Raw genomic sequence first — 25352 nt, 5'->3', positions numbered from 1 at the left:
CGACGACGACGACGACGACAACGACGAGGACAACGACGAGGACAACGACGACGACGATGATGATGGAAGTAATCTACTACAATTATATAACTCGCGTTAGTATCTCCTCTCTTTCATCTTCTTTTTTCTTTCTTCTTCTATTTCTCTCGTTTCATTCCTACGAACGTTGGTTGCTGACTCCTCTCCCGTACCCCCATGAAGAGGATTCAACGCAAGAATATTAGCTATACTTCTATAATGATGTAAGATTTATTATGTATTATTTCATTTTCATTTATTTCATTTCTTTTGATTAATGATGTTTATTAAATATTTCAGAAATACATACTTCATAAACAAAACCAAAATGCAATATCGTCAAATGTATGAGACATATACGGACCACACGGCCTGAACGAAAAGTTTTATAGAATGCATCGGACAATCTGTACAATGTTGTTACATTGACTGTAATATATATAAATATAATATTTATGCACGCATAGACACATTACGATCTTTAAGTATAATATTTCAATGAGAAATGAGATCGAGGATCGGTCACTGTAAATCCTATTTACATTTGTCCTCATTTATATTATTTATGGAGGCTAAGCAAATCTCTAAATCCGCGTTTATTCATTGATCAAAGATCAAATATACAGTGAATTTGCAGTAATACCTGTCGAAGAGAAATAAGTAGGTCTTTCGCGACAAATAACCGTTATCTGGTTACTGCATTGTCAAACCAACTATTTTCACTCTTTCATCTTGCGAACTATTGATCTTTTACTCCTATTTTTAATGCATATTACTTGTGTTGTTAATTTTAATATATAATATAAACATATTATATATATATATATATAACAATTATTTTTCGTTGCCACCCCTTCTATTCATCATGTAGAAGTAATACTAGGGGGTGTGGTCACTATTTCGTGGCTACCACCCCTCTCATTTATTAACACATTCGCAGCCGGCATATTTTTTTCGTTTCTTATACCAAGTACCGGCAAAAATAATGACATTTTGGGAAAAAACAATAATTTTTACATATATAAAATACTAATAAAGTAATAATAAAATAATGTAAATTTATTTTTATAAAATGTTTAAAATGTAAAATGACGTGAATTCATCACGTCATCGGTCGCGAATGTGTTAAGCATGTACAAATAATACAGGAGGGTTGGCAATCTCCTTTACGACGGTCATCCCCTGAAACTATACAACAGGTGATGTAAAATTGAAGAGGGGTACGTATAGCAAGTAAAGTACTTTAAGCAATGAACTTGATTAACGTAACATTAAACTTTAAGATTGCATAGAACAGGTGATGTAAAAGTAAAGAGGTGGGACAAAGTCTAGCAAGCAAAGTAGGGGGCTTTCGAAGCGAATGCCTTTCTCATTATCTGTGGGCCCTCTCAGTTTTCCTGGTCCCTTTCCAACCGATGGATGAATACTACTATTGAATGATACTACTCACGTCGTATTTTGATCACACTGTTCATGGTCCACCGTTGAAATAACGTTGAAAGGTGTTAAGATCAAGTTTATTCAATATTTTAATAACAACAATAATAATATATAATCATCATTTAAATGGTGTCTATTTAAGGAGTTTTCACGGTCAGTTATTATTCAATTGTGAGAAAAAGATAAACCGTAGGATTTGAACTCTGCATGAAACAACGTAAGTTAATATCTTTTATCAAATAATAGCAAATAACAAAAAAAAAAGACTTACAACAAATTTGTAATTTAACAATAGAACAAAATAATAATAATATAATCTATTTCATCCCGGAAGGAGGACGCGAAAGTCGTGAAAGTTTTTGCTATTGGATTTAATAAATCTTTTTCGATTTCGGTCGAGCGTTGAATTAGTAATGAATTAACGGTTTTTAGAAAGCCATCACAGCCATGCAGCAACGAATACGTCAGAATGCATCATCGAATAGAAGGATTACTAGAACTATTATATTATTAGACAAAATATATATTCGTTATTTGTTATTAATTTACAGTACAATCATCGTTATACATTCGATAAAGAAATATGAAATGCGTACAAGTGTTTCAAAAGAGATTAATCTATTATTAATATCTTTTATTTTAATCGCATTATTGAATCTTGTAATTTAATTTCGTAGAAATAACTGAATGAAAAGAAGAAGATAAAAGATAATTGAGCTAATAGGAAAAATCAATGTGAATAATATCGTACGTATTATCATTTCTTCAATGTAAATTGAAAATAATTTCAGAATGTTAATGTTTTTAAAAAATATACTATGCTAGATTTATTTTGTGTAACGTAGTAGAAAAAAGTATAATAACGTTTACACGGGACCCGTAGTCTTATTTCTTGTTTTCTTCTTATTTTGTCAACGTGATAGCATACTTTCGATTGGGCGTGTAAGAATCTTCCTTGACGTGAATTGACCTTGGGTCACTTGTTGCCGTGACCATAACCATAAGCGGTTAAACTTAGGCTAAGAAATCGGTGGTCAACACTCTTTCTCTCTCTCTCTCTCTCTCTCTCTCTCTCTCTCTCTTGGATATTAGGACAACTTTCTTTCCCGTTTTGAAAATCTTGATTTCATTGATTATTCGAACATGTTCCAACTAATCCAACCGTGATAAAATAAAACAAAAAATTCATATCTTTTACTTATTATTTTAGTAATTATTACGTCTAGTAATTATATAATGTATTTTTGTATTAAAGTTTGAACGCATGGTAATACAGTAACATCCGCAAATGCTTTATTGTTCCTGGATTATTAAGCATGAAACGGTGTAAGTGGAACAGTACAGAACAGAATAACGTTTAACTTTACGTTCGGTCAAACGCCATTCTAATCGGCTTCTATAAAATCTATTTAAAATCATCGATTCAAATAATTGTTCGCTATTTTTCTTCATAATTGTTTCGATTAAATTACATATCGATGTAATTTGTATAATTATTTTGGTTGTTTTTCTAGATCAATCATGAAAAGGATAACGATCATTATAGTTATCCTCGTTATTGGAATTGCACGAGCACAGCTGAATTACGAAGGTAATCCGTTGACCGAAAATACCGAATACACGGCCGAGGAATCGGAATTTTCATCGAAAATTGTTAAACCGTCGATTAACGAAGCACAAAAATTATATCCGATATATCGCGAAAGCAAGGATGTTATTTCGAAGGATACGAAATTAGAAGAAAACAAATCCAATGGAGATGTTTCGTTAATTAATTTCGATCATGGTGAAACATCATCGTTGGTTAATATTGCATCGGCTCGTGAACTTTCGGATAATGTTTATAACAAAGTGCAACAATCTCAGATAATTCAACCAATAACTAACACGGTGAAGACACCTGCAGAAATAGCGTTGAACACGTTTCTCAATTCCAAAACACCCGAGGAGTCACGATTGTCTTTGGATTATTTTTTACAAAACAGTCAATCTCAAAACAATCAATCGCCAACGTCCAATAATCGAAAACAATTTGTATCGCAAAACAATCAACTAACGAATCAACTAACGAATCAACGACAACAACAACAATTAGTAACAAATCCTGTAGAAAAACAACAAATGTTTTATCAGTCTCAAAATGTATTACAAATACCTGAACAAACTTATGATTATACTGCACATTATACGTCCAATTCTCAGATATTGCAACCTTCTCAGAGTGTTCAAACGAGTCCAATGATATCAAATCCAACGGCATTGCAACAATCGTCTATATTTTCTGATCCTCTTGAAATGATTCAATCTAGAAACGATATTGTTTCTCCTGTGATGTGGCGTCAACGTAACAGATGGATTCGTGGTCAACCATATCCCTTTGCACAACCTAGAATTGGTAGTGTCTTTTCGAAAGGTCCTGTCATAGGTAAGATAAATGAAATTAGATCGTAATTCGAAAAAGTGATGATGAAACATTTCTTTGAAAATAATGAAAATTTGTATTATCCAACATATGTATGTCCAACATAGCACCGTTTCCACCACCACCACCACCACCACGTAAAGGTCCAGTAGAATTAATTTACACTAAACCACCTGGATATCATCATCGTGGTCCACCAACTCATGGACCACCCAGTGAAGACGCCAGTGCTTGGTTTCCTGATGCGAATAATCCACCCCCACCAGGGGATATATATTATTCTCAATTATACGCTCAATCCTACGATCCCAATTACTACAATTACATAGCCAAAACTGGTAAAATCAAGCCTCATCTTTATGGCAAATTGGGCAAGTATCCTGAACACGAAGACGGAGGAATTTGGGCGGAGCTTTATCGTGGCTTTACTAAACACGGTTTAAAAAATATCATGACACCCGGTTTCCTTTTTGGGTATGACATTGCCAATGATAACTGCCATGCTTATGGCACTTGTACAGAAACGATCTTTCGGAAGATACGATTCGAGAAATCTTCAAGAGGTTGATCATTTTCAAGAATATCTTCAACGTTTGCAACGAGCCATGGAATGTTATGAAAGAAAGAGAAGAAAAACTGGTAAAGTTACGACAGATGAGTGTTGAAAAGCCGCTACTTCGAGTAAGTCAAGTAAAAGTAGCCGTTCATTGACCGAGACCCAAGATGAGACAATCAGTCTCATAATAGTCTCTTATCTATTTACTCTATTATTTTTCTAACGGTTTCAAATCATTGTTAGATCCTACATAATTATAATATATAAATAGATATTAGATTATTATTTTCCTAGTTTGTTACTTTTTTACGAGATACTAAGTAAAATAATTTCTTTATTACTAGGAACTCGTATCAGGGATAATTATAAGATAACTATAAGTCTAATTTTAGGCTTATTTATGTGATAAATATATACATATATATACGTATGTATTTTAATATATTTACTTATTAATTATTTATTATAACGTTCGTTTATATCAACTCATAGTAATAGGATCTATTATGGATTTGAATAAAAGTGGCGCTAAATTTAATCCCATCATGAACTTTCTTATCTTTTTCCAATTAATCTTACGAGTTGCCGCCCAATTTACGTTATTATGATGGCTTAATGTAATTGACCTTGTTCTTACTGTCGGGTCCACCGTCTCGAATACTTTCACGAACGTATATACGCTATTACAACTGCAATATAAACTCCAAAGAACATTTCCTAGAAAGTAATGATGAAAAATGAAGAATTATGATAAATAATATCTTGATCAAAATGATCGGTAGATAAATTATTTGAATATTATATATATAAATAAGTATCTTACAATCTATGAAATTTATATAAAATAATGATGTTTGAAAAAATACAACAAATCTATTTACGACGATCAGAAATCTAGATTTAATATTCAAGAACTATTTCAAAGAAATATCTAAATGTAGGTTAAATATTATTACCATTACCTAAGTGAACAAGTTTATGTTCAATTAATAATTTCAAGAAAATATATAACACGTATTCTCTTTCACGTAAAAAATAGAAAAATTCATTCGATTCATCATCATCATCGTTAACATAATACCGATTGGTGAGGGGGTAGGGCTACTTGTATATGCAGTACAGTAGTTATAATTTAATTTCATATCCATGTGCAAGTGGTTACTAGCTTGAATAATCTCTCTGCATATATCTACCCATAATAGAATTATTTAATCGAACAATTGACGGCTCGACTTTACGGGTCATGAGATCCAGACTTCACTATAACAGACTAACAAGAATGATTATTCATTTCGAACTATTCTTTGACCAATACTCTTACAAAAATATAATATTTATTTTATCACGGTTATAATCAAGATTTTTAACGAATGATTCATTGAATTAGGTCGTTCGTTTTATTTCTTTTCTTTTGCAACAATCATTAAGAATATTTCTATATGAAAAGGCAAAAAAAAAAGATATAATAAGTAGAAATACAATTTATTTAAATATATTCTAATTTACTCGATAAAAGTCACGTAGACTCACCCTTCTCTCTCTCTCTCTCTCTCTCTCTCTCTCTCTCTCTCTCTCTCTCCCTTCTCTTAATGAAGTAAATTTGTTTATAAATCAAGAGATGTAGCAAAAAAAAAAGAACAATTTTTTATCGAATCGTAATATTTTGACGCAGATCGTTAGTTTTTCGCATATATTTATTAGTGAAATTTTCTATTAAGATTAATGGTATTCTTCTTCTTATTATTATTATTACTATTACTATTATTATTATTATGCAAATTAGATTCTTAAAAGAAATTGTTTATGAGTATCGATCATAATGGTATAATAAAATAACTAATATGTAGAATTAGTTACGTAGAAAAATGAATGAATTATTTCAAGACATATTGTTGATTCTATTAAAATAATTAATTTAAATTTTGTAAAAAACATAACTTTAACATTATAAATTGTTATTTTGATTATAATTTTAGGAACTCTCTAAAATATATGTTTTACGATAAATTATTAAATAAAGAAAACACAAAAATTTGTCACCTATTTCTAAACAACGTTTTCTAATAGCAACAATTGGTACAGTTATTTGCAACAATGTTATAACAAGTTTTTTTTTTCTTTTTTGTAATCGTTCAATAATGATTCAACGTATATTAAAATCTTCTGTATTTCATTGAGATTATGAATACTAGAATGTCCATTATTTTACAATAATGTTAAAAAAAAACAACGTAATAGCTGTTCGATAAGACTAGATTGGTTGGATGCGTGATGTTATCTTAAAAAATATCTACTATAGTATATATAGAATTGTGAAATCCATGCTTCTTTTCTTTGTTTTTTCTTTTTTTTTTGTTTTTTTTTTTCACCTACCGATGAAACACTACGTAAAGCTACGTAACTTTCGCAAATTTTCAATTTCAATAAATCTCTTATATAACAACTTTGATTATTATATTATTAAAAAACTAAAGTTGAAAAAACTTGAGAACTTACAATTGAAAAAAAAAAAATAATAATTAATTCAATAATAGTAACTTAATTGAGTGTGCGCAAAAAAAATATTTTTGTACAGTTAATTGCATTCTTAAATTTACATGCCATACTCATTAAGTGCTTCTTTACTATACTTATGAATTATATTAAATGAATAGAATTAGTAAATTCGTTATCTAAAAATGATAGTGTCTCTAATATTTATTTATTTAGTACCTTTTTGAATAATATTATATCATTTATGATATAAAAAAATGAATTTTCTTATAAATGTTGTTGATTTTATAATGACCGAATATAATAATAATAATAATTATTATTATTACTTATTTTCTTTTTGCATGATTATAATAAATAGGGTACAACAGTCAAAAGAAATATTAAAAATCGTTTAAAAAAATCATAGTAAAATGTTGAACCTACGTACCCTTTTAGCCTTTTTCTCTTAACAAGTTTACATTGCTTTGGAACATTGCCTTTTTCAAAAGGGCTTGTAGTATTATCTAATTATTAACTAATGTTTTACTTAGATCACCAATACATTCTGTATCGATTCAGTATCATTAGATCTTTCAATTGAATTTTTCTTCTTTAAATACCAAATCAATCGCATTACCAACGTGATCAACAATGAAAGCTGGTTTACATAGACCATCATCTATAGGTAAAAAATCTCTAGGACTGTGTTCACTAATAAATTGAGAATTTCGTTGATGTACACCAGTTTCAACTAAAATACTGATACACGCTTTTGCACTAGGCCCTTTCATATTTTTACCTAACAATTTTTCTAAACTACGAGATTTAGTGCCACCGCCAGCTTCGTAACGTGACAAATACTTGTCGTAAAGATTTGCACCAAATATATCTGTATTAATGTTATCTCTATAAACAGAATAAAAGAAATATTTGTGTGTTATCGTTTAATCAAATAAAACTTTAATAATAAAAAATAATAAATCTTACCCAATAGCATAAATAGTATCAACATTGTGTTCTATTCCAATGCTTTTAGCATGTTCCAACAACATATTGCTCGCATGATAATATGTTATTTCATTAGGTTTACCAACTAATGCAGTATACAATAATTCTTTTCCCGTTACTTTTTTGTACAGTTGTTCGAGACACAATAGAAAAGCACCATGGCCGTACCTAGGAATTGGTGCTTCAGATACCCACAATAAATCCATATTACATGCCAATACTGGAATGTGTGGATATGGAATGTCTGTTGGCAGTTTACTGGGCATTCCATTGGTCATTAAAAGATCCACTATTAATTGTAATGGAGTTTCCCAAGATGTTGGTTCACTGAATAACACGATACCTTCTATTCTTGGAAAATTAGGATCTATGGGTCCGCTCTGCGGATTTCTTTTCAATACATTGATGTAATCCAAACTTGGAAAATTTTGAACTAATTCATCAATCGTAGTAGTCTTCTTAAAACCCAACTCTTTGGCTATTTCTCTGACCGGTCCTTGTCCCGATATTAAAACTTGCTTGTCGTAAAGCTTGTGAAACATTTGCAATGGAGAATGCGCTAAGATAACTTGTGACTCTGATATTTCAAATCCAATCCATTTGGACAAATCGGCTGCTTTTTGACTGCGCAATGAATTTCCACTATTCGTTACAAATACAGTTGGTACACGAAATTTATTATCATCTCCTCTAAGTTTTTTAAACGCTTCCGCAACTGGTGGTAATACATTTTTTCCTCTTACTATAACACCATCTATGTCGAATATTAAACCAAATTTGGGATTAGAGCTTATATTCTGAAAAAAAGAACAAATATCAATAAATGAATACATTTTATTATATAACATCTCAGAAATATTTGAAGATTATTAATGCATGTTGCATTATGCTTTTGACACATACTTTATGTTATAATATATCTTACAGATGCATTTCAATGTCACTTATAAAAATATACCTACCTTGTTAATACAGATAAATAGGTAAGTATATTTTTATACCAAATGACGAAATACATATATTGTGTATATATATAATTTGTGTGTGAGTGTGTGTGTATATAAAGAACATTGTATGATCAAAGTCCAAAATACCCATGCATATTTTTATTAACAATAAGAGATAATATAGAATGAAAAAACTTGAAAGAACTTAAATAGGTCATTGTCAGTAATTCTATTTGTGTTATATTATCTGTATTTTATTAGAGACATTTATCACATTACAATATTGTTACAAAACACTGCTTAATGATATAATAATGCAATAATATAGAAAAACAAAAGAGAGCTGAAGAATAAAAAGAAAAGACATTCTACTTGCATGAATATAAAATGGAAAAAATTAATAACATAATGGTGTATAAATAAAGACAATAACAACAATATTATAGAATAATAGTATAAAAAAAATACTATTATTTCTAATAGAGACAAAAAAGAAAATATGATCTTTGTTTTCCATCATTGATTGACTGTAACATTTTTTTGACTACAAGATGATAGAAAATTAAAATGAAATAAAAAAAAAGAATAAAGAACAATTGAATTAAAGTGAACGAACATTAAAAATGAATTGTTAAGGAAATGAGTGGTAGAAGGACAAAAAAGAAATGAAATATAACAATGTAAACTTACTCTGACTCCGAAAGCTCTCGCAATACCCGAACGTAATAATATTTTCATTATTATTAATTAATAATCACAACAATGTCAAATTATTTAAAATGCTAGTTTATGAATATTTTTGTAAAAAATAACTTGTGTTTATTTTTATTATTGTTATTATTATTATTGTTATTTTTATATGCGTGTTTTATCTTTCAAGCACCAAGTTACGCAAATGTATGATGCATAATGCCAAGACGTTTTGAGGTTATGGACGATGTAGAAAATCAACTAAACTCACCCTACGTTGTGACAGTAGTTTTCACGGGTACCGTAAGAGTGTATCTTTTTAATATATATATATATACATATACAAGAAATGTAATCGAATATTTTATTTTATATATTCTAATATTCTTTTTTCTTTTTCAGATGATGCAGAGCAAAAGAATATCGCCATGGTAAAACAATTAAAAGAGAACTTGATAAATTTGCTATATGTATGGTTATGTATAGTAAATACAATTGTATAAGCAATATTTTTAATCAAAGTCAAAAAGTGAATGATATCAAAGGATTGTTGCTTTTGTGTAAGTTGTTTGAATATTATTGTTCATTTTAACACGTTGATTGTACAGATTTTAATATAAAAATTATAAAATAATATAGTAATGTCGATTATGAATAACTTACGTGATCCCATTAAATGAATAGTATTGAAACAGATGATGGTCAAGGATGACCACCAACGTTGTTAGTCAACGTGTTAACTAATTTTTTGATTTATATACATATATATATATTTATAGATGTAGTATTTTTTAAAGATATTTATTATATTTATACTAATTTTTTTTATTTATATGTGGTATTTAATTATATTGCTATCAATGAAATAATATTATCAAAATTATATAATGAAAAATAATATTTAATCAAATAATGGATTTGTAAGTACAATATGGTCTATATATTATTATTATTATTATTACTATTATTATATATCACACACAAAGTAATTTAGTAATTTAAACTTTAAAGTAATGAAATTATTGAATAATTGTTACAGGTTATTTTCACAAATGGATATTAACTGTACATAATAATTCTGCTTCAATTACTGAGACCGTTGATGCATACGAAAAATAATGGATAAGATATTAGACGAAAGCCAATATAAAGGTTTTAATTTTTGAAAAGGTATAATAAAAGAGAACTACATTTGTAGGTATTTAAAAATGCATGATTCCATTTTAAAAAATTACCATGACCATTGCATATTCTACATACTACCATCTAATAAAAAATCAAACAACTTGTACATCAAATATTTCTTCATATCATCAAAATTGTAAAACTTATATAGGTGGCCAATTTAAAGTGAATCATTAAAATCACAAATTTTTAAGATTGCAGGGATATTAATGAGATTTGGTCTGTTATTAATTACTTCTTAATTATTTCATATTATTATTTAACAAGTATTACAGAAGAAACAGAAAATAAAAAGAAGAAGAGGAAGAAATGAAAAGTTTCCTTAATAGCATAAAAATAAATCAACGTATGAAAAAGTACGAATTTTGTGGATTGATTATCAATTTTGAAGATTTTTCCATAAACATGTCTCTTTATTATCATACATGAGAAAACATGGGTGATTTTCGATGAGGGATTGGTGATGGTGCGTGCGATATTTAAAGGGTGTTGTTGTACATACAAGCTAAACACACTTACACGAGTTACATCGTTGTATCGTCGTTCTTGTCCTTCTTGTAAGAAAAGTAAAAAAGGGCTTTTGTGCTCTTCTTTTTCTCACCATCAAATATATATAATATACTAAATAACCCCGTTATTATAGTTTATTGCGAACGATATTTGAAATTTTACATCGTAGTAAAATTCAAGAAAATACGAAAAATATGTGACGTAGATTTGCGTATTCAATATGGCGGACATAATGGCGATTTCTTCTTTAAGATAGAATTTTTTTTTCTTTTTTTTTTTAATTAGACCGGCAAAATTCACGTTTCGTTATAATATTGTCTCTTATTTCTCTCTCTCTCTCTCTCTCTCTCTCTCTCTTTCTTTCTTTCTTTCTCTCTTTGTCTTTCAATTTCTTTTTCTTTTTCTTTTAATATTTTTTGCGAAGGTTCCTTTACTTTCGACACATTCTTACGTGATTCTTTTTTTTTACGAAAAAAAAAAAAAATGACGTCGATTGATTTACATAATTGAGATTTACATTAATCTTTATATGAACAAAAATGATGTGCACCGATAGGAACGCTTCGAATTTCAATTTCGATTAGACATTCAAATAAATTTACTTATTAGTAATATATAATCAGAGTTGGGTATAATTGTTACGAACGATACAAAAAAAAAAAAAACAAAAAACAAAACAAAAAAATCTTTCTTATTTTATTTATCACAATGAAAAATGTTTCATTCGCGAATCGCTTTTTTTCTTACAATTAAAAATAATTATTCATTTTTCATATCGTTATTATACAAGGATATTCATTTAGTGGATTAAATAGGTACAATGAACAAAACGTATATACAAATAATATATTAATAACGAATACAATTTTATTCAAATAAATTAATAAAAATGTAATCACACGAATAATACCCAACTCTGAATCGCGTTAATTCGTTCTAGTACGGACGAATCATCTTCATTTTTATTTCAATATCCTTTTTTTTTAACTTATTATTATTACATTATAATAATATCTATTACTATTATTCGTATATTCATTCCTCTTTCTTATTATTCTTACAATTAATTAATATTAATATTATTAATATTATTAGTAGATTGTTTCGTCCTCTTTAACCACTTATTATTATTTTTATTATTATTATTATTATTATTATTATTATTATTATTATTCATGTTATTCCTTTTATTCTTCAATAGAACATTATTAAATATTCTTTCCATAGACATTGTGATCCTACTCACATGATTATAGTTACAATTACCGTTATCCTAATACATGTTTATTACCCAAATGACAAATATATTTAAAATATTGAATATTTGTCTTTGTAATTGTTCGCTAAATTAGTGGTTTTTTTTTTTTTATATATATACCCTGGCACATTATTTGTATTTTCTATGATGGTTGTGTTGAATTATCGAAATATCATTGTATATAGTATTATGTATTTGAGAAAGGTAGTGGTGCACATACACACACACACACACACACACACACACACACACACACACACACACATACTTGATTCGATGACAAATTGATTCATTTTAAATACATTTTGTTTTTTTGTTTCTTACTACAATTGTTGTTTGCCAATGTTGTCGTTGCTATTTCGATCATTACCATTAATTAATATTACTACAACTACTACTACTACTATTACTATTACTATTACTACTGCTACAACTACAAATAATGTTATTAAACATTGCACGATAATTACTATTTTATTTCTATAATTATCATTTAATAAATTACCATCATTGTAAACATTACAAATCGTTCCCATTGTCACAGTCGTTGTGATTTAGTATTTTAACGTAATAATTATTGTACAGAACGAGTCACTTGATTCGTTTCACAAATCAATTTGTTTTTTTTTATCTTAAAACAAAAAAATAAATAATTATTGGAATGTGCAACCAAAAACAAAACGCACGAATATATTATATCTGCAATATTCTCTTTTCTTTTCTTTTCTTTTCTTTTCTTTTTTCTTCTTGTACTTTTCATAATGTAATCACTTATAAATCTTTTTGCATTCGTCATTGTAATAATTTGTTACTATACAGTTTCATATTTGTACATGTAATACATATATATATATACATTTACGTATATAAAGTGGGATCAAAATTTTTGATACAAGTGAGATCTGAGAAATAATCAAGTTCAAAATGAAGAAAAAATGTAAATCAATAAATAACGAAATCTCGTTTGTTTCTTAATAAATTGCAATAAAAAATGTCAATCTAATACGTGTGCATAATTAATTGGTGTTACAGATTTCATTATTATAAATGAAATAAATGATTCTTACACAAAAGAGAAGTATGTTTGTACTTTTCAATAGTATGTCATCACACACATGTTATTTGATAGTTAACGTTCTAATAATAAACAAATTACAAAAGAATAGATTAGTAAAAGTCTGTAATCAAATTTGTAACGCCAATCAACAGATGATGCACACTGTATCAGATTAATTTTGAATTACAATTTATTAAGAAATCAATTATTCCAATTTTATATTTATATACAATTATGTTCTCTAATTGTAATATTTCCCTGATTTCTCATTGCTATCAAGAATTTTAGGTCCACCATGTGTCTAGGAACATGGGAAAGAAATTAAAAAAAAAAAAAAAAAGAGAGGAAAAAAAAATAAGAAAAGTAAAAAAGATAAAAGATGTTGGAACAATGTTGTCGCAGGATTGTTCATAGTAGGGTCTCCTGGGAATAAAATCGCGAAGACATCTCGTCAGCGGATGTCCAAAGTATGGTCGATGATTGCGTCAATTTAAACGTTATCGCGGAAATGGTAGCTGATCTTTGCAATTGTTTGCAATTTTTGTTAGCAATTACCGCCATTGTAGGGTCATTTGCGGGGGAATCCGGTCAGCCCCCGTCATACAATTCTCAGCAAGAACATTCCTCCTGTCTAGGTAACTCGTGTCCAAGAGAATCCTATATGAACATGAGAAATAAATGAAAAAAAAAAAAAACAAAGAAAATGATGGTCAAGATGGTCAAGATGAGAAGAAATTACATCGAAGATAGGAAAAGGTATTTTCATCTGATTAAAGGAACAAATCTTATTTCTCCGTGATGATAAACTTTAAATCATTTTTTGTTTGTTTGTTTGTTTTTCATTAATACATTTTGAAGTAGAATGTTAAGAAAATGGTTAACAAGATTCAAGTTAATTGGCGTTACTAAAAGAAAAATCTGGAGAACATTTTAAAATGACAAAATGTAGGGATCATCTGTGTTTACCTTGGTTAATTCGATACTTCCAGGTGTACTGGAACGTTCTGGTGGTGCAGAAAATGGTATCTTCTCGTAATGTATCGTGCCACGGTACAAAGCGCTTGGATCTAAACTCAGTGCAGCCTTTAACGCACTTTTCTTCAATATACCATTGACATTGTTAACGTTAGCATTGAGTACGATCCGATTAGGAGAACAGGTACGCGTGTTAGGTGTTGAATTACTCGTCGTATCGGTCGACGTATTAGCCGGTACAACTGCCATCGAATCGGAATTAGTATCAGTCGTTGTAGTACTTTCATTACCATTTTTTCTATCAGCAGCTAAATCAGTTCCATCGCTGTTTTCGCTAAAAAATCTTCCTGATCATCGGCTGGATCGTCGTTTCCATTATCCGAAGGTTCTGAATTTTCTTTCGTCTCGTCTTTCATCCTAAAGCTTTCGTTACGTTCATCCTTCAACAAAATGAAATATTATTTGTAATATTTATTTATCCCTAAATATATTAACTCTAATCCCTTAAGAAGAAAATTTGGTAGGCAAGTGCATTTATATTATTTTATTTTCCTTCATATTTATATTTACCTCGGTTCTTTTATTGCGATCGTTGTCAAGAATCGCATTTCCAAAATTATCCTCGTTATCAATATTCTTTGAATTATCTTTATATGAATTACTTTGTCCTGGTTGTTGTTGTTGTTGTTGTTGAGTATCTCTCGTTCGTGTTATATTATCTTTCGTAGTTCCACTATCGAATTTTATTTGATGATTATGTGCCATGTTATTTGTAGCTGATTCAATGCGATAAGAAACTGAACGAAAATCCATTTCTCTTGGTTGCATGTAACCATCCATTATCGCTGACTGCAAATAAATGTAGATACGATTTTGTACAGTTCTTTCCCCCCCACACCGCCCGCCTAGATTATACAATAAACATTACTCACGTCAGAATGTACATTGATGCATTCCGTTTCAGGATCCGGTCTCATAATAGTTATTTCACGATCGCATGCTGGTAAAATATCATAATTCGGTGTTGGATGATTTATCACATCAGGATCCTAATAAACAAAAGATTCTTTTAATATATATATATAACATGATACTTCATTTTGTTATGTTATATCAATTAGGACAATAATTGATGTTCAGATTGAAATGCAGATCTAAATTACCTGTAAACAATAATCGATTCTTTCAGTGATGGTAGCAAAACTAGGCCTATCTTCCGGTATTGGGTGCCAACAACGTGTCATTATTCCATAAATTGGATCAGGACAACCAGCTGGTTTTTCCAAACGACCACCTGACGTTACCATTGTCATTACCTCACGATTGGCACAACCGGTATATGGCATATATCCAAACGACATGATTTCCCATAAAAGAACACCGAAAGCCCTTTAAATAATGAAAATCAGTAAATGGGGAAACAATTAGTTAAAGATTATTTTGTAATCAATGATCATTTTACGATGCTAAAATCATTTTCAATAGTAAGGGTATAATGTAATGAACGTTTTTTTAACCCTTTTCGGATGCGTGTCCACTCTCAGTCACCATATATAAATGAATTCCGACCATTACGATACCCATATCGAAATTGAATACGTCCGAAAAGGGTTAAATGTTATTTTGTTCGTTTTGTTTTTCATTTAAGAAAAAGTAAAACTAACCATACGTCGGTTTTCGTTGTAAATATACCATCGAGGAAACTTTCTGGTGGCATCCATTTAATAGGTAACATTGCTTTACCACCTTTCCTATAATAATCACTTCTGTATATATCTCTAGCCATACCAAAGTCTGCAATTTTGACAATACGACCAGATCCTTTGCTCGTGAGAAGACAATTACGTGCAGCAATATCGCGATGTATGAAACGTGCTTCTTCCATGTATTTGCAACCATTGGCAACATTATAACCACACATTATCAAATCGTACATATTTAAAGTGGTTGGACGATCCTGTTAATGACAGATTGATTTGTTATTTTTTCATGATTTTGATTTTATCAAACAAACAAACAAACAAACAAATAAATCAATGATTATTAACCAACCGGTCTCGGTCTTTCTTCTCGAAGAAAATTTTTCAAATCACCACCAGCTAATAATTCTAATACGATATATCTTGGATGCCTGTCGAAAGATACTCCAATAAAATGTACTATATTGGGATGACTAAATTTACTCATGATAAGGGCTTCCATCATGAAATCAGCTTCAGCTTGTGACGTTGTCAATGATGGTAAAGTTTTAACAGCTACTGGGTGTTCCTCGTTACGTCTGTATCTGTATACTCCTTGAAATACTTCACCAAAAGCACCTTGTCCAAGTGGTCTGATTTCCGAGATATCACAAAATCAATATGAACTAATGTTCAAACTATCATTGAATCGAATAAATTTTAAATAATAAGTATTCAAATACTTACTTAACCAAAGTGATATGTTCACGTGGTATCTGATATAAATCTTTAATACTATATAAATTACCAGCGAATTCGTAATTAGGGTTAAATTCTGTCATCATAGAGTCCGAGACAGCTCCCAATGCTGTCAATTCGGTACCGTTTCCAAACATCACTTGACGACGTCGTAAAAGAGCTTTACGATTCTGATAACGATTATCTGCAAAATGAACAAATAAAAGCTTATATAATTTTTTATTACAATTTATGAAATCAAAAAAATGTCTAATATCTTACAAAGCATCCAACCGACTCCGGTGAAAACTAATAATAAAATAGTACTGGAAACTATTAACGAAATCATAAACTTTTGATAAGACACATTTGAATCGTTGGCCACTGAAAATATACACGAATAATTATAAACGAAGAAAATATTGATGTACGTAATACAGGGTGATTCTTGGAACGGAGGAGGGTAATAAATCCGTCCCAGTTACAAAATTCACCCTGATATTAATAATAACATTGCTAACTTACTGTTACAGGATCTGGAATCGTTATCGAGTATCCAACCAAGTGGACACAAACATTTGATCTCGCTCAAATATTGATCGAGAGCAACGCAACGAAAATCACAACCGCAATTACTAATGGCAGGTATTATATAAACTTCACCTGGTCCATCATTAGCAGCAGGTTTAAAATAAACGTGAAGCAGTTCACGCGAAACGTAAGAATATCCACCCTCGCCATTACCGGAATCCTTTAAACCTGTACTACCTCCTGTTATGAATATTAACACATAACACACTTATCCACGTGAGTATAAACATTTGATAGAATTCTAGATAGAAACGGGTGTATGAAAGAAATTTTTTTAACAAATTGTATTTACCTATATAACCACCACCCCCACCACCTGTTAAACAACCCCCACCACCTCCACCAAATCCACCATTACCGTAACCTTCTTTTCCTGAACCACAACCAGCACCACCATATCCTCCCCGAACCAAAGGAACACCAGCTGCTATTCGTGATACACTGCTTGAACTATTCCAACCACCCCCAGGACCTATGTTTCAATTGATATTATATTCGGGTTCGAGGGTTCGAGGGTGAGGATAGCAACGTACCCTCGGTAAAAAAAAAAAAAAAAAAAAAAAAAAAAAAATAACCGCTCGGTTTTTTGACGATACCTGCGTTTTCAGTAATCGCTAATCCAGAATCAGGTTTGTTCGAAATTTCTGAAAGACCTTTCCCATGTTGTATACCATCATCATTATCTTGTCCAAAACGTAATCCCAATCCACCACCACCGGCAGCGATTAACAACGGTTCGTGATCATTATTGCTCTTTACCTGTAAAACAATTTATATGCAATTTAAATTGCAGCTTTCATTTGTCTTCCATTTAATTAATAAATCAATTTTGCTCACGGTAAATATATAAGTAGCACCACCTCCGCCACCTCCGCCATCTTTCACCTCCATTTTTCTAACTTTTTCCATTACAGACGGCACACCACCCAATTCTGTTATTCCATCGTGTCGTGTGTTACACTTTTTTGCCCTCAATCCTAAATTCTACAAATTCATTAATCATTTTCATTCAAATTCAACCACACTTTCCATTTTCGAACCATTTCATATACAAGAAGAATATATGCATTTTTGCTACCTAAAGGTTGGCTATACCAGTTACCTGATCTATGATGGAATGAAAGATTTGTTAAAAATATTCTTACCTTAGGACACGCGTCAGTACCAGGTTGTCCAATCATAAAATAAAGTTGTTCACCCTTTTCTAATTCAACGACACCACGAACAAGCGCACCAAAGGAATTGCCAATATCACTGGCACCACGTCCACCACGTGCACCCATTCCAATTAAACTATTAACAGATTATTTTCAATTTCAATCAAATGTCGATTACATCGATACATTTTTAGATTTAACTCTTTAAATTAAAACACAAAATATTGGTCGGTATACCGAATGGTAAAAGACCACTAGGTAGGACGGGAACAATGGCCCCGGGATATTTGGTATTTGCGGCAATGAACTTTCCACTTCCTAATGCCAATTAATAATAATAATAATAATAACAAATATTCTTACGTATAATATCCACCACTTGGTGCTATCCAACTTTGAATTCCAGTTAAATTGGCAAAAGGAAAATTCGCTTGATAGGATTTAGATGGTAATTCGACCAATTTGACATCAGTTCCATTATGTTCTTCCATACATTGTTCTACGGTCGGACCTACTCTACCAGTAGCACCACAAGTAGTAATATGAATGACTATAATAAAGAAACATAATCAAAATAATAATAATAATATACAGATAGAATATATAAGAAGAAAAATGTCATTCAATTGCTTATACCTGTTTTATTAACAAAGTCAATGTGTGGTTCAGGAATAATTTCAGATTCTATTATTGGATTATAATAATCAAAAGATCCAACAACTTCTGGTGGTACACCTGAACATCAAACAAAAGTTTGCAATTTTTTAATGATGTTTATTCATATTATTAACACTTTAATGGTTGCACGTGTACGTCGCAGTGAAACGTCGTCAGGGGCCCGTCGTTAATATTTTTCAAGAATTAATTTTTAAAAAAACTTTCAATGGCCAATGTTCCGGCTATTACACAGTGATAGTTTAGAAATAAGTTTAGATTTAAAACTTACCTATACCAAAACATTCGGGACTGAGTGAAATATCATCTATAGCTATATCACCTTTCGAACCATATCCTTTTCTTATTTCAAATACAAAATAATATCTAAAACGTAAATGTTAACACATTAATCTTATTACTATTATCATTTATTTAATTGATTACATACCTAAATCGAATTTCTGGAAGAGGTATAGCTTGATTATACCAATCGTCGCTTTTATCGGTAGAAGACCACCATAATAATTGCGTATGATTTCTATGTGGTTTAACTTGAACCAAAAATAATCCTAAAGAACCTCGAGGTACACCGTGACGATGATAAAAAAATCGTATCTGTAATTTGAAATAAAATCCAAGAATAAATGATGACAGAACGATGAGAAGAATTCTATTATACTTACTTGACAACTATGATGATAAGAACTATTTGGATCGTTACTATATGGTGGTGTTGGATTAAACAACGGGCTTTCCAATAATCCTTCGTAACCATAATATCCTTTAGCGGTATTCACATAAACGTATGTTCCTAAATTCAAATGAGATCAAATGATTAAATGATTAAATATTCTTAGAAACATTTTCGTCAACCCCTTTTCTAACGTATTCAATTTTTGGACATGGGTGTCGTATTGGTTTTTTATATATTTAAGATTAGCACAGTTTCTTGCATGTCTTGACTGAGAGCAAACATACGACCGGAACAACGGTAAAAAGGCTTTGGTATTTTTGAGAATGGATCTATCTAAAATGAGAAGAAAGAAAAATGTGTTATACCCGTTATATTGCGATAAGTATGATCATAATTTGGTCCAGATTTTTCTGATGGCGTTGGACCATTATTAAGAGTCCAATTGAATACATTTCCTGGAACATTTTTCCAACCGCACCAACCATCTTCGAAATTGCATCTAGCACATGGCGGTACTTTATCTGAAAATGAATTATTCGATTATTAACACGATCGATTTCTTCATCCTGTTCGAGTACTCATGTTTGTTGAACATTTTGTTAAAAATAATTTTCTAAGATTACCGCATTCTTGATTTTCGTCTTCTCCTTCGGGACAATCCTTCGTCAAATCGCATATTCTTGTTCTATTCAAACAGGAACCATTATTGCAACGAAACATGTCGTCCGTGCAATTTATAACTTCTAGTGGATTATCTATTATTATTATTATTGATTAAAAATTATCAATAATTAGTCAATTAATATAATAATTATAATAAAATAATGAAATTAATTTGATTACCTGGAAAACAATCGACCAAACGAATATCATCAATACCTACGATTGATTTATTATTTGGTAAAGCAAATTCTAAAATTAGACGAAATTCTTGCGGAATAGAACCGATGTTGAAATGTAATAACTCCCATCTATAACGTTGAATACAAATCATCATATTTTTCATTATAATTTATTGTTTATATCAATAAATTGTCCTATCGATATTATACTTACTCGACATTATTATTACCAGTACGTTTACTAGCAACATATGTCTGATTTCTCGTATTTATTATGAAATAAATTTCTCCATTTTTCATTTGTTTTTGTAAAATTTTCACAGTCAAATGACAATGTGATCCACTTCGTGGTATGTAAGTGGAATATACTGAACCCTTGCCGCTGCCAGTAAATTCTAAATATTTTCCTTCAATAAAATAATCAATTATTATTCGAGATTACCCAAATAATAATAATAATAATAATAATAATAATAATAATAATAATAAAAATAAATGCAGGAATCTTATTATTAACCACTTGACATACAATTACGTCTCGCAGACGTCAATTTATTTCATGTGCCATTGTAGACTTTGACGTCTCCAAAACGTCAAAAACTATTTTCCGCTGTTTCTGCTTTATGAAACTTCACACGTTACAAAATGTGATTTAATTATAATTTTATAGTATTACTTAATGAATTATCAACATTATTGAATTTTATAAAACAATGTAAATTAGAAAATAAAACGCCGCACATTTTATTTGTATGTCGAGTGGTTAAAATCGTATCAAGTTTTCAATGAATTTGAAAAAAAAAAAAAAGAAAAAAACAATGAACAATAATTTATTTACCTTTCGTTCTAGATGCATTTACTAACACTCCTAAAAGGCCTTTATTGGTTATTAACGCCTGAGTATTGTTCATCCAATACCAATGACAGATAGTTTCGAAATCACAACGACCATATAAAGGTTTATCATTGTTTATGACTACTTGTAGATCCTTCATGCCACGTGGAAATCTCTTTTTCGACTCGTATTGATCGCAATAAGCACCGGTTATGCAACACAATATTAACAAGACTTTCAGCAATGAATATTTGTTACATTTGTCTTGTCTTTGATTTGATTGTCGACTCCAGGTGACTGGAATCACCGGATTAACAGTCGCGGTTATCAAATCAAACCGCTTTGCTCTGATCATTACTCTTTTACTTCGTCCAGTGAATTATTATCCTCTAGACCATTAACGTATCCTACCAAATTTATTCTCATATTTATTTGTCATTTAGTATCACATTATTGTATAATTATAACATTAATTTTTACCTTTGAGGATTACACCTTGGTGTCTCGTCAAAATTTTATTAAAACGCACGTGGCCATGATGCCACAAACGTAACTTTAATCTTTCTTTCAATATAACACGACGATTATATTCCCTTGATACTTCCAACAATCTGTTGTTATTATTCTTCTTCTTATTATTATTATTATTATTATTATTATTGTTATTATTATTATTCGTACGTGTCACAGTCATTCGGAATTGTTCAATATTTTGACGCATCACGTGTACTACGTTTGCTTATTATTATTGTTATTAAATTTTGATACGTCTTGCGTTTACCTAAAATTTTAGAAAAAAAAACAAAACAATTCATGTGTATATGTGTGTGTGTGTGTAAAATTAGAAAAGCATAACTAATCGTGATCAGTTTTTTGTTTATTTTATTTTTTCTACGGTTTTATTTTCAAATCGATCATTTTTTCTTTGGAATATTGTAAAATAGAATTGAATTTGTTTGATGTTAAACAACCTAGACAAAAACATTTGTATTCGTCAAAATTATCAATGGGGTTTAAACACGTTTCATATCATTTTTTTTTTTTTTTGCGGATTTAAGTAGATACATCCGGACTGATCTTGGTGCCTGTCTCGGTAATAGGAGAGGATACCACCCACACCGATTGCCGTACCGGAAATTATGAAATATCGGCCAATCAGTTATGCCATTTCCGCCAATCATGGATTCATCTCCGGCACCATCACTAAGATATCACACCATTAACTTGAAACATTTCTGTTAAATAATTTATCAATTTGATTTTATAATCAACAAAATGTTCTTTCTGTTTTTCTCTTTAAAAACCAAAAGTCGTTCTTGAATTGAAGAAAAATAAGTTGATCAATGATAACATTATTTGAAGAAAATGATATTATGGGTAGGAAGGAGAAGGGAATATTTTCGGTCCATTTTCATCGATCGTTTGGCTGGTTCTGGCTAAGCAACTCTCGGTTCAAAGGTTAAACGGCAGCCACCGTTCTTCGTATATTGCCCTTATTATTTTTCTCCTTTTTGTTTTTTTTTTCGATTTGTTAATTAACTTTTTCCCCAATTCAATAAAAAAAAAAATAGGATAACGATCGTTGAAATGAAATTATATTTAATTAATTAATATTGATCGTTACCAATCGTACGTATAATAATTCGTATTAAATAAGAAAAAGAGATTTATATTTTTATATATGCATTTACCTTTGACACAATGAAAATTCATCTCGTGTTATTTGATTTTTTTTTTATTGTTGTTTTGTTGTTCTTGTTGTTCATCAATCACAGACGTTCATAAATACAGTAATAAATAATATAGCACGATGATAATAGTTGAAATCACATACGCACATACACAGACACAAAAGGTGTTGAAATAAAATAGTCAAACGTAATGACGACACAATCAGCTAACATGAGATTGAATCACGACATCTAATCACATCCGGTGATTTTTCTCTCTCTCTCTCTCTTTCTCTCTCTCTCTTTCTCTCTTGACTGCTATCTCATCCCTTATTGACTGTTACCAGTGGTCAACCGTGACCGGTGTATTTCATCACTTTTAAAGGGATCCCCACCCTCCCTTCGTTGATTGTCATCCGTGATTGACGTAACTTTATTATTATTTCATACTTTTCTTTAATCTTCAAATTATGTGATTTTATCTATGATAAAACGTCAAACAAAAAAATGAAATAAAAAAGGACACTTAAGCTAGACAAATATTTTCTTATTTATTTGTCAAGGATTACTTTTTAAATAAAAAAAAAAAAAAAGAAAATGATCAATCGATTAATTTATCATGGAAAAAATGATTTTTCATCAAAATAAATAATACCAATTTGTACGAAAGAAGTTGGGGAACGAAGGATGAGTGGAGAGGGTTGCGATTTGAGATGAAATTCAATAGAAATGATTTAGAAATGATTTAGAAATGATTGAAAAGAGTATTTAGTCGATTATTTTTCTTACAAAGGTCAAACACTAGAGGTGACAAGAGTTTTAATGAAAAGAAGGTGATGGATATTTCCTGCCTCTCGATGCTTACTGATCCAATCTCAAGTTCGAATGTTACCCACCCGGGACGACGATCCCCCGGCTATAATAGTTATTTCACCATGAAATTTTCATCCCGATCAATAAACACCCTCTGCGTACCTCTCCGCCATATTTTCTTATATTAAAACCGTATTTGACCTTATAACGTGGTATTATAATTTTTTCACGATATTTCATAAATACGATTTATCCATTTTTAAATCATTATTATTTTAGATAAATAATTATGAAAGAAAAACAAATTTCCCCAATAAAATAATACACCCCCCCCCGTTCACTGGAATTTAATGGCGACGACGAATAACCATCTCAACAGATCTTCTATTCTTCTTCTTGAGATATCATTTCGTAATATTTCTTTTTTTAAACGAAAATCATTTATTCGCGATCCTTTCTTCGTAAATTAATATACACTTTTTTATTTTTTATTTAATTTTTTTTTGTCACGAGGATAAAAGTAATCATTTTTCAAACAATCCAAAAAAGGTTCGAAAGAAACAAAAAAAGAAATTCTGATATTATCGAATATTCAAATAAAATAAAACGAAGATTATTTTACATACGGTTAATTAATTAATTAATTGTACACAACAAATGTATTATTATTATTATTATTAATCTCGTTAATTATAATGAATAATTTTGTATGCATAAAAATCACAGCATCCGTGCAGCATGCTTGTATACGTGCGTGTGTACGTGTTAAAATGATTTGGTGAACCGAATTACGTTTATCTAGAGATAAATTTTGGATATCAATCGATGAAATAAGAAAAAGAGAGAACGAACAAGCAAGCACCGTTCTTCGTAGGGATTGAACCCGCGACGAGCGCACGTTTGAGCCCGACTGATGCCTCGCCTTTGCCGCCTATCTGCGCTGCAACGCGTCTTGCCGCGCTGCATTCGGTCCAGACTTTTGCGTAAACCCGTCGCCATTTATATATATATACATCACATATATATATATACATTTTTATCGATGTATTAGTAGATTGTTAGGTTGTGTATGATATGTTATGGGTGTATATGTATGTCACCAAAAGCTTCCAAAGAAGCTTCATGCTTAGGAAAC

At 30.3% G+C, this 25352-nt stretch overlaps 3 protein-coding genes and 1 long non-coding RNA gene across 5 annotated transcripts; 2 read left to right on the top strand and 2 right to left on the bottom strand.

The window, feature by feature from the left end:
• The first annotated feature begins 103 nt into the window (after window positions 1–103).
• Window positions 104–6920, top strand: LOC107072031 (uncharacterized). The gene is given in 6 exon segments (XM_089178697.1): window positions 104–242; window positions 319–449; window positions 1316–2784; window positions 2973–3883; window positions 3988–4349; window positions 4351–6920. Coding segments are annotated over 4 exon segments (1506 nt in total). The 5' UTR covers window positions 104–242; window positions 319–449; window positions 1316–2746; the 3' UTR covers window positions 4546–6920.
• LOC107072017 (haloacid dehalogenase-like hydrolase domain-containing 5) lies at window positions 4818–9032 on the bottom strand. The gene is given in 4 exon segments (XM_089178699.1): window positions 4818–7817; window positions 7899–8716; window positions 8882–8899; window positions 8901–9032. Coding segments are annotated over 4 exon segments (1266 nt in total). The 5' UTR covers window positions 9018–9032; the 3' UTR covers window positions 4818–7504.
• A 575-nt stretch (window positions 9033–9607) lies between these two features.
• LOC107072018 (uncharacterized) lies at window positions 9608–12742 on the top strand. 2 transcript variants are annotated; one of them, XR_001476534.2, is made up of 3 exons: window positions 9608–9854; window positions 9959–10116; window positions 10596–12742. It is a non-coding gene; the product is annotated as an uncharacterized LOC107072018 (long non-coding RNA). The 2 variants fall into 2 exon arrangements; XR_016178658.1 differs by having other exon boundaries at window positions 9608–10116.
• On the bottom strand, window positions 11510–24529 carry Alk (Anaplastic lymphoma kinase). The gene is given in 28 exon segments (XM_089178693.1): window positions 11510–14223; window positions 14533–14882; window positions 14885–14981; window positions 15112–15390; window positions 15474–15590; window positions 15705–15930; window positions 16206–16498; window positions 16594–16873; window positions 16968–17163; window positions 17241–17342; window positions 17484–17729; window positions 17842–18021; window positions 18146–18308; window positions 18387–18533; window positions 18695–18842; window positions 19070–19256; window positions 19343–19441; window positions 19653–19747; window positions 19812–19978; window positions 20047–20174; window positions 20423–20578; window positions 20681–20812; window positions 20901–21028; window positions 21114–21306; window positions 21738–22141; window positions 22215–22515; window positions 23426–23886; window positions 24301–24529. Coding segments are annotated over 25 exon segments (4509 nt in total). The 5' UTR covers window positions 22090–22141; window positions 22215–22515; window positions 23426–23886; window positions 24301–24529; the 3' UTR covers window positions 11510–14175.
• Window positions 24530–25352: the final 823 nt, after the last annotated feature.

This window comes from Polistes dominula, unplaced genomic scaffold (assembly GCF_049000335.1).
Source record: "Polistes dominula isolate Pdom_NZ unplaced genomic scaffold, Pdom_raw_medaka contig_11, whole genome shotgun sequence".
Taxonomy (NCBI): domain Eukaryota; kingdom Metazoa; phylum Arthropoda; class Insecta; order Hymenoptera; family Vespidae; genus Polistes; species Polistes dominula.
This window is presented reverse-complemented; position numbering and strand designations above follow the sequence as displayed.